General features: G+C 33.3%; 1 protein-coding gene across 1 annotated transcript; it reads left to right on the forward strand.

The window, feature by feature from the left end:
• Positions 1-3,063: 3,063 nt before the first annotated feature.
• Positions 3,064-3,761, forward strand: LOC145114221 (secreted RxLR effector protein 161-like). Its single transcript, XM_079050225.1, has 2 exons — positions 3,064-3,123; positions 3,207-3,761. The coding sequence occupies exons 1-2, from the start codon at positions 3,064-3,066 to the stop codon at positions 3,759-3,761; spliced, it is 615 nt and encodes a 204-aa protein (XP_078906351.1).
• Positions 3,762-11,649: the final 7,888 nt, after the last annotated feature.

An 11,649-nucleotide genomic window follows, 5' to 3' on the forward strand; every position in this document is an offset into this window, starting at 1 on the left:
AAGTAAAGAAAATATAAGGAAATTAATTTTACCTTGAATATCAACTTCAAATGATGAAGATTTTGGAGTAAAATGAGGGATATTTTCTGGAAATTTTGTGAGTTTTGGAGCTAACTCATAGAGGTAAAGAATAAGGGTTTTAGAGAGAAGAAAAGAGAGAAAAGAGAGATTTCGCCTCTCTGGATACCCAATCTCTCTCGTCATCTCTTTAGTGTTTCTATCTACCAAAACTAGCCACCAAAATACAGAGATGTATGTGGACTTATGAAGAATCAAATGTAAAAATCTCTCCTGGTTATTCTGCTTCTAAGTTCGGATTTGATAGAGAGAAGTGCGAGAGAAGTTTTTAGAGAGAGAAGTAGAGATGTGGAGTAAGGGAATGACTAAAATGATTAGGCTTAGGGAAGAGGTGACTTGTGGAAAGAGATGTGAACATAATTTTGAGGAGAGAGGGAGTATTTTCCAGCATTAATTTTTTATATATAATTTATAAGGTTTGGGGGCTAGGTTTATAAAATATAAAATATTGTATTTAATTTTATGACATTTTGGCTCCTATGCTCATAAATAAGCTAATGTTTATGAAGTATTGTCCATAATATAATTTAGGTCTCATGACATATGTAAATAATTAAAGATGTTATATATAATATAAAATTTTGGGGGAAGTTTAAATTTTATAAAACTTGCATTTATTTTATAAAATTTTGACACTTGTTATAAAGTTTGGGCATTTTGGAATATCACAATGGATGTAGAATATCTTGGATTGTTTTGAACCAAATAAAATTTGTTAACACCATAAAGAATTGAGTTTAATATTTGAAAAATTCAAATTTCTCAAAATAGAATAATTATATTTGGTAGAAAGTTACATAGTTTGATTGAAACTAGATTATTGTCATTGTATGTAGTGGTTCCGAAATTCAAGTGAAATTGAAGAACCAAGTATACTAGTCATAGTTTCAACTTTGACTTAAGTTCCTACGAGACTTAGACCTAATTTATACTACTAGGTCAAGTGCATGATGTGTCTACATGATTCATACAAAGATGTTCAATTCAAGGGATGACCTGAATTTGGATAGTCGCTACAGTTAAAGTAGTTGTAGAATTCACATATCAATGTGAAATTTAAGTACACTATCCTTCGATTATACTTGTTTCCAAGTTTCTAGTAGGTTATAACTTAGCTTCTAGTTACTAAGTCTAGTATGGTAGGTTATAACTTAGATAAGTTTCGTTAGGACTTAAATTTAATGTGGTAGGTATATTTTATGCACACCAAAGTTTTTGGCGCCGTTGCCGGAGAACGGCTATTTCAGTTGTTCGTTTCATTACTTTATGTTAATCGGTCCTTTTTGTGGGGTAAAATACGCAAAAAGTTAATTTTCTTCATTAGTTAATTTTTTTTTCATTTCATAACTCACAACGTGAGAATTGCAATCTCAGTTTTATTTTATTTTTAGTTCCTTTTTACGCTTTTGTTTTATTTTGTTTCAGTAGTATATGACCCGTAGATCAAAGATACCATTGACACCACCATTTGAAGATCCGGAGTCAACATTCCATAAAAAGAAGGACAAACATGTTGGATAATCAAGCAACAAGCCGGTAAACGAAAGCAAGTGCACAACTGCATAAGAGATGATGAATACCTTATCAGTTGTCTTCGACATAGAAGAGCTATCTGATGATGAGGTTACAAAGGGTAAGTGTCTCATGGCTCAAATCGACGATCCTCAAACTGAGGTATCAAGGGACAACATCGGTACTTTTGACGCTAACTTTTCTCAAGTTGCAAATGTCTCTAAATCACAGGACTGGTACTCAACCTCAATGTATCATGTAAAACATTTTGTCAACTACTCCTTTATTGAAAAAGCTGACATGTTTGATTATTTATGTCTTGATCTCTCTAACTTTAACAAAGAAAAATCCTCTCTTAAAATTGAATGGAAAAATCTTAAAGAAAAACTCTCTTTCACTGAGAATTTCCTTTCTCTCTTGAATAAGGAAAATTCATGTATCTCATTGACCAATAATTTTATTCACACTGAAAAGGAAAAAGTTGTTGATCATGTGAAAAGAATTCAACTTATTTTATATAACTGGGATTTTTGTCACTTTAACGTTACAATGCTTGTTGTTCCCAACATAGATCTGATTATCAATTCTCATTCCGACAACAAAGATCAGTCACTCTTATAGGATTAGGTTGTCATATCTGAATAACCTGGGCCAATCAACCCTTCAAATCCAAAAGATTATGTGCCAAATAATGTTAATGAAAATGCAAATCATAGAATTCTTCGTGATCATCCTGAATCTCAAATCATTTGGAGATGTCAACTCTGGGATTCTCACTCGTAGCAGAGTCAACAATAACTTCTACATGTTTGTTAACTTCGTCTCAATGATTAAACAAAAGAATATTGTTGATGCTCTCAAAGAAGCTAACTGGATCAAGGCTATGCAAGACGAGTTGAATGAGTTTGAACGTCATTGCATGTGGAATTTCGTTCCTCGGCCTCAATGGAAACCATTATTGGTACTTGCTGGGTGTTCAGAAACAAGATAGATGAAGATGGAATTGTTACTAGGAACAAGGCAAGACTTGTGGCTCAAGGATTTTGTCATCTGGAAGGTTTGGGTTAAGATGAAGCATTTTCCCTTGTTGCTCGACTTGAAGCAATTCGATTATTCCTTGCTTATGCTTCATTCAAGAACTTCAAAGTCTATCAAATAGATGTAAAGACTGCTTTCTTACATGATCCTCAAGAAAAAGTCTTTTTGAAACAACCTCCAGGATTTGAAAGTGAAGAATTTCTTGATCACGTGTATCATTTGGATAAAGTTGTCTATGGTTTGAAATAGGCACCGAGGGCATGGCATGACACCTTGGCTAGTTATCTTCTGGAGAGTAGATACAAACGAGGAAAAATTGACAACACCTTGTTCATCAAGCAATCAAGATCTCACATTATCCTTGCTTAATTGTATGTCGATGACTTCATTTTAAGATCCACTGATGAGAAGTTAAGTTCTGAGTTCGCTGAAGTAATGGCCAAAAAGTTTGAAATGAGCATGATCGGTGAACTAACTTTCTTTCTAGGTTTGCAGGTTAAGAAACTCATTGATGGGATCTTTTTTTGTCAAGAAAAATACATTGCAGATATACTGAAGATATTTGGTTTTTATGATAGCAAACCAACGAAGACTCCAATGTCTCTATCAGCGTCTATCTTTTTAATCCAACTGGAACTGATGTGAATGCAACCCTGTATCGCAGAATGATAGGATCGCGGCTCTATCTTACTGACATTTGCCCTGACACCATGTTTGCCACTATCTTGTGTGCTCGATATCAAGCCTATCCAAAGGAATCCCATCTTCTTTCTGTAAAGAGGATCTTTCGTTACTTGAAACATAAACCCAATCTTAGGTTATGGTATCCTCGTGACTCTAAGTTCAAGCTTGTAGGATTCACTGAATCTGATCATGATGGATGTGGTATTGATCGAAAAAGTACTTTAGGAGGAGCTCAACTACTAGGAAATAGAATTGCGAGCTGGTCCAACAAGAAGCAGACATCAGTGGCTTGTTATACTGCTGGAGCTGAATATGTAGTCGTTAGAAGATGTTGTGCTCAGATTCTTTGGATTCAGAATAAACTCTTAGATTATGGGTTCAACTTTTCGAAGAATCCCATTTGTTGTGACAACACTAGTTCCATCCAGATGATTCAAAATCAGGTGTAGCATTCTAAGACTAAACACATCGACATCCGTCATCACTTCATCGGGGACATAGTTCAAAAAGGAAAAGTGGATCTGTTCTATATTCCATCCACTGGTCAATTGGCAGATATCTTCATTAAGGCATTGGAGGAGAAGACCTTGAACAATTTTATTGTTGATCTTGGCATGCTTTCAATGACTTAATTTACCTTTTTGTTTGCTTTGAATTTTTTTCCAGTATTTGCTTTCGCAAACACAAAAACATAAAAACACAAGTATTTTATTTATTTTGCTTTTACCAAAGAATTTTACCTAGCTTGCTTAACTTTTTGTGTCTAATGTTTACAAGTGTTTTCTTTTCTCTCTATTCTCTCTCTCTCTCTCTCTCTCTCTCTCTCTCTCTCTCTTTCTCTCTCTCTCTCTCTCCGGTCTATCCATTTCTTGCCTGCATTCGATTTGCATCTCTTCTTTCTGAAATTAGAAAGAGTTGGGGCCATGAAGAATGTTCTGATTGCTCTGATTGTAAAGGCAAAAGTTGGCATCAAGTCTTCTTCTTGTTACCAATACTCTCTTTCTCTTTCATCCACTGGATTGATGCAAACAGATATTATAAATACAATGAGTCTAGCTTCCATCTACTAAGTCATAATATGGTAAAATCTCGAGTTCCCACTTGTTGAGTTTGGCAACTAGATGATTACAAAGATTAGGTCCCATTAACTCGTTGGTTACAAAGACTGGTTCTTGCTTTTCCTTTGTTCTTGGTGAACATGAAGCTTGGAATCCATCTGCAATACTTCAACGATTAAGGACATCTCCTCTCCTTGTTTGTTGATAATTGTGTTTTATTTTGATAAATTTGACTATGTTTCTACATTCTTTTATAGACAATGTTGAGGGGCAGATTTCTCGAAGAAAGGAAACTGATTTATGAGCCTTTAAATAAAAAGATCTTTAGTATCAGTTTTTATGATTCTCCTGAAAAAGGATACACCCATGTCTTCATGATTCTTCTGAAAAAGTTGTATATTCCCTCTTTTAAATATTCATTTGTTGACCATTTCTCACGTTATTATCTCTTTACCATTTCTGTCTTTAAATGAACTGACGTTCTAGACTTCAACTTAACTACATGATACAGAAGATAAACCACTTCTCGTTCATAAGTTTACATTGTTTATGATTGACACCGATTTCACCTCAGCTCGATTGAAACATCTCATTCTCTCCTTTAACTTCTTCACCATAAAATTTAATGATTCATTGTGATATACCACACACTGATGAAAGTTTGAAACTCTGTATCGAAGGTTAGTCTATGTACCGTAGGCTATGACACGCACCAATCCATTCTTTCCCATAATTTTTTCTTAAAAACCTGATGATTCAGCGTAACATACCATATGCTGATGAGAGCTTGAAAAATATATGTCGATGGTTATGCTATGTACCATATCTTATCACACACACCAATCCTTTCTTGCCATACATTATTCTTTAGAATTTTATGATTCAGTGTATGAAACCAGATGCTGATGAGAATTCGAAAACTCTGTGCCGATGGGTATATCACGTACCGTGATGTATTATACACTGCTACCCATTCTCTCCCAATAAATACTCTATTAAAGAAGTTGATGATTCGTTGTATCTACCATATGATAAAACTTTGACATTATTTGTCGATGGGTACATTTAAACACCAAAATGTATTACATGCATCCTACCATTTTTATTCCTCTTTTCTTCTAATAAAAGAAGTTCATGATTCAACATATAAAACCATATGCTGATGAGACCTCGCAATACTATGTCTATGAATAATAGTATAATCACATGCTATCAAGAGACATCACAATCTCACTCGTTTGACAGCTACAACTGTGATCCACTGATAATGTTGCTTTGATACGTTGATTGCTTTTGCTAATAATTCAATAATGTTGATGTTAAAAAGGGGGAGAGATCATCATATACTCAAAAGCACTCATTTTCTCAGGGGGGAGATACTTTCAGAACACATTCATTTCCTCAAGGGGAGATAGGTTCAAAAACACAAGAAAGAAAGTTTTTATTCTCAGGGGGAACAAAAGCTGAAGAATTTGTTGAAGATTAGTTTTGACATCATCAGATAGGGGGAGAATGTAAGGTCACACCTTATGATCTGATGAGTCACACATATAACACGTTGTCCACCGGTTACAACATCAGCTTGATCAGCATCAGCTTGATCAGTGACAGTGTGATCTTGATGACAACCTTTTCTTAGTAAAAGTAACTTTTTGATCATCCATGTTCTTCTATTTCTGTTTACTCTTTGTTTTTTTATTTGTTCATTGTCAATCATATTTGAGTGTATCCGATCGATACAAACCTTAAAAAATGGGACACAAGATTTTTTAGAATAGTTTAATGTGGATGTGCAAGCCTGTTGTGCCATCCAGACGGAGAAGTGCGAACACCAGAGAGGGCCATAAAAGAGTGAGTTTTATTGGTGGGTGGAGAAAGACGATAAAGCCCATTAGCAACGTGGTCGTGAAGAACCGGTTTTCCCTGAGAGTTCATAAAAGTACAATGATTAGGCCAAAATTCCATGAAAACTCGATTATCAGTTGTGAGTTTCAAAACACTGAGCAAAGTTTTGGTTAATTTCAAAACAATAAACACACTTGGAAAATGTAAGTTAGATAGAGTAGATGAGCCATAATGTGAAATAGTCAACTGGTTACCATTCCCGACATGAATTTTGTCATCGCCTGTATAAGAATCTAAAATATGGAGCATGTTGATGATGGGTGACACATGTTCCATCACACCTGTATCAAAGTACCAGGTTAGGTCTATTATAGGAGAAGGGCTTCTACAATTTGTTGAGTAAGCCCGCTTGGTCAGATCTTTAGGATTTTGACCCTGTGACGGATAATTTGCTTGATTGACCCTCTGCCAACAATCTATGGCTTCATGGCCTAGCTTGTTACAAATTTTACATTGAATATGTCTACAACATTAATCAGATTGTTGTGGATGAGCCCTGTAGTTTGTAGAGGAATTTCCAAAAGATCGGGATTGTGTAAAGGAACGATTGTTTGATCCAGAAGCAACATTTTCTTGTAACGAAGGCATTGAGGCAGGAGGAGCTTGCAGCGAAGCCTGGCGAGCAATTTCGTATTCTAATCGGGCCTCTTACTGAAGTAGATGTCCCACAAGATCATCAACAATAGCATTGTCGGACTTCATCAGAAAATCAGAGGTGAAGGCACTATAAGAAGCGTCTAGGCCATTGCGAATATAGCTGATAAGATCTTCTTCAGACACGAGATAGAGATTCTCCACTAGGGAATCAACAACGGAGTACTTTCGCTCTATATACTCCATCATAGAGAGAGCATCCTTTGAAAGAGTTTGTAGTTGATTCTTCATCGCCATATGAAGTGCTTGGGTTTACACCATGAAAATTACGTTTGAGGGCTTGCCAAGCATGTTATGAAGAAGAAGATTGTGAAATAGTGGAAATTCAACGCTCCAATAGAGTGGATTTGATCCAAAGAAGAACAAATTGACCCCCCTTCTTCCGAGTAATAAAGTGTTTCTAGAGGTGGTATAGGATTGAGAATAAAGGATTCTAAGTCAAAGGTTTCAAGGGCGGAAACAATGGTGGTTCTCCATAAGGAGTAATGGTCCCTGTCAAGCTTGATTCTAATGGAAGGAATTTCGAAATTAAGATTTGTATAGCAACATTGGTTGCAGGAAGAAGTTGTTGAGTGATAGGTGGAGTAGACATGGCGATATGCAATTATTGGAAGAAAGAAATGAGGGAAAAAGTAAGGTTGTTATACCATATAGAACTAGATAGAGAGAGAAAGAATTGGAATGATTGTATCTTGTGTATTAACTTTTGGTAAACGTTATAGTGAAATATATATAGCAACAACAGTAACAAATTACTTAATTATAGAACCCACGTGCAACTAAGTTATTTACTAAGTCAGAGTATAATAAACATCTATGGACTTTATGGACTAAGTCAAGAATAATAGATACTAAGTTATCAAATTTCAAGAAGTATCTTTTTATTTTTTGTTACATTCTTACTTTCGCATTTGTGCATGCTACAAGCCACAAGCACACCGTTGTACGCACATCATACCATTAATGTGTAATTTTGTTCATATTCACTTGGCACCGACACATTTGACGTGCACTCGGTATGCAACGTATATATGAGTCTTTCGTTTAGTTTTTACTTTTTACATGATAAAATCTTTTACTAAATATTATAGTTTTATACCCATACCCATTAACTAAGAAGTTGGCCAAATTATACTATATTTAACCTTTATCGGTTTTAGTGGTTAAAATATAAAATTTTTGTTCTAAATTAATATATCAAGTGCGTTGGAAGATTAATATAATAATATATATCTTTTTATCATGATTTAAAATTTAATTTTTTTAAGTAATTATATCCAACAAGTTAATTTTTCGACTTTCAGGTAATGAAATTTTCGTCACTGATTACTGATATATGGTAATAGACCAACTAGTGAAGTGAAAGGAAAATATATGAAACATGTTGTAGATGTATGCAGGGTTAAAACTTGAAAAAAAAACAAACTGAATCTACTCTTATTAGGATTTGGTCCTGAGACATGTGGGTTATGGGCCCACCATGCCTCTGCTGTGCCACTTTGATTTTTGTTAAATTTAGCACAAACAATATTATAGACTAGTGGGTAGTTGCTTGATATTGAAATTTGAATTCGACCTTGCATACCAACATATTATAAATGAACATCTTGTAGAAATACATATAATAATAATATACTATAATCTCTTTTTTTCTTTAAAAAACTCTAATCAAACAAGGATTTAATTTAGGGTGTACTTATATACTTATTTTTATCGTAAATTATAATTGTGATTTTTAGAAGGTTGACTCTTTTATTATTTAAATTAAAATTATTTTTTTATTTTTATTTTTTTATAAATAGAAATTAATGATACTAACAATAAAAAAGATGAGGTTGATTTATGTATTAATCTGTTTGAAGTTTACCCAACTTGTTATACCTTCAAATTAGGGTTTTGTTAAGAAGAACAAATACGAAACTTTTTATGAGTTTCAAACTTTTTCTTCATGTTGGTAACCTTAAATTTAAGGTCGTATTGGTTGGTTTTGTGTATTAGCATATTTTCTATGTTACAATAATCTATAAAACATAGGTATGTATTCCATTAGTTGCAAATATTATTTTGTACATGAAGAATCAATTCAAAACTGATGATCATATTCAAAACTTATACATGTTTGAAATGGTGCATAGATTCAAATTTTAGCATTCGTGTCGGACTTTTCTGTCATTTGGGATATGTAGGTTTTGGGGCCAGTTCTTTTAGGTATCGTCTATGCTTTCTATAACATCAAACCTGACTTAGTGAAAGTAGAAGAGCTCTTGTCACACATCATAGTTGGGGCAATCGAGATCTAGCATAAGAGGTATGTGGGATTTGATGTTAGTGACACCGAAAACCTTGTTAAGTTAAGGTGTCGTGCCTATCATGTTGATTGTCATGTTGATCAGAAGGGAGAAAATAGCTTGCAAAAGTCGGCATGAGGAAAGATCCGGTCAAGAAGATAGAGGATGATTTATAGGATGGAAAGAAGAAAAGAAGGATCAGACCAGGTTGATTGTAGTGATCTTCATCATCTTTAAACATAATTGAACAATATAGTGTATAGTTGTATACACAATATAAGGCCAAAGGGCCGACTATATTAATTTGACATGGGCAACCAAAGTGAGCCTCAATAAAGAATATACATATAAATATATGTGGTCTAACAATGTGTTTTGTTGAGTAAATTGACGAAGAAGTTTAATTAATAAACTCAACTTCAATTGTTGGAAATCTAATGAGCTTTCCCAAGTTAAGTAATTTCTGTCCACCAAATTAATTAGACAATTATTTATATTTAGCCCAAGTATATAAATGTATTTATTCAAAAAGGTTTATCAATACAAGGTAAGAACATAGCATAACATTAAAAATCTCGAGATTTTTCTATGTACACCTTAAACAATGGAATATTGTTTAGGACCTCGTACAATCGATATTGCTCAACGTAATATAAATGGCAATCAGTCAATATGGATCAAACTCGCGAGAATACTATGTTGTAGATGAAAGACAAAAAAAGTTCAATCATCGTATATAAATCGTATATAGTGTTATATTCAGTCTCAATCTCATTAATTTATTGCAAGTTGTGTCTTATTCATATTAAAAAGCATAAAATTATATAAACTTAATAATTAGTTGGATAACTAGCTATAATCTTGATATTGAGTTAATCATCATCTATCTCTTCAATTTTGTAAATCCAACTATAGTAGTTCCCTGATTGTTGAATATGTGGTGATAGTTCCGTAGGAGGAGTATTGTTGAATGAAGATGCAGAAGTATAAGTACTTGATTGGTTGATCCTACTATAGTCAGTCTCCACATTTTGTAACCCATCAACATGATCAGATGCAACTGGCAATGATCTATCCACACTAGAAAGATCAAACGTACTTTGATTAGGGTTTTGTTGTCTACGAAAAGTAGATGGTGCATCTTGATGGACAATTTCTTGTAATAGAAAGACTTGTGTTGTTGGAAATGCACGCTCAAGAGCAGATTTGATTGCTTCAACAGATTGAGAAGTACTTCTGATGGTAACTTCACCATTGTTAGGATTCAATGATACTATTGTAACATCACCAACTTTAAAAAGTGTCTTTCTAACTTTTCGTATGCTTTTTTCACAGTTATGGAACGGAACAATTTGAAAAGTTAATGTAACTGGAGTCGTCATGTTTGATGTTTGCTGAAAATGTTACACAAACAATTAAAACACACATTTTATTCTTACTAACCAAACAATTAAAAAAAAGTTAATTCTTTTTAGTTCTAAAACAAAGTTGAATAGACATTAATCAAATTCTTTTTAAACATCTCAAAGTCTCAAACAAAGAAAAAACCAAGGGTTTTATTAAACATAAAATATAATATTCCATATACCCCTAGGTTCAAGAAACGAAATAAAAAAATAAAACTAAATTAATTAGTTAAAAAGCATTACTTACAACTTTCTCTTTTGTAATTGGTGGCAGTCTCTGTTTTGTTTTGAAGGTAGTTAGATTTATTCACAAAAGAGTGTTGTATATATACAAGTAAATTCAATTTATGTTTTCAATTGGATATATTGCATTTTAAAAAGGAAATATATTGGTATTAACAAATCATTTATTGAAATATTTGTTTTCATTATATGTAATATTTGGTTTTCATATTGTTTTCAATTAATGTGGCATGTATAAAATCAAACAAAAATTTAATGTTTTTTTTCAATAAAATAACAATGTATTTAGAACTTAACATGTCGTGTGAAACTAGGAAAAAAAATAAAACATAAGAATATAAAACTATTGTTGTATTTTTTTAACAAATTTCCATTTTTTATTAAATTGTGTTCGATATGAAATTTTGTTCTTATTATATCTAGTTATCTACTATCCAATTATCCAACACTTTTATAGTTGATCTGGGTTTTTTCTTCAAAGAAAGTGAGAAATTTTTCTTCAACAAGATATTGGGAAGATGTGTGGGCGGGTGATGTTCCTTTAAGACATGGGTCGGTGAGTGGTGACACTCCTATATTGAGAGTTTGTAGCACCTATTTTGTTTGTGTATCATATGGCTTCTACTACTTTGAGGAATATTAGACAACATAAAAGTTAATATACATTAGCCAGGCAATATATGAAAATGACTTGCAAAGACAATGTTTCGTTGCGGTCATCTAAACTACCATCTGAATCGTTTAGGCTATCAGGAGTAGGTTGTGATTGGTGCCGTCATTGGG

The sequence above is a fragment of the Lactuca virosa genome, chromosome 5, assembly GCF_052849685.1.
Source record: "Lactuca virosa cultivar CGN04683 chromosome 5, Lactuca_virosa_CGN04683_v6, whole genome shotgun sequence".
NCBI lineage: Eukaryota > Viridiplantae > Streptophyta > Magnoliopsida > Asterales > Asteraceae > Lactuca > Lactuca virosa.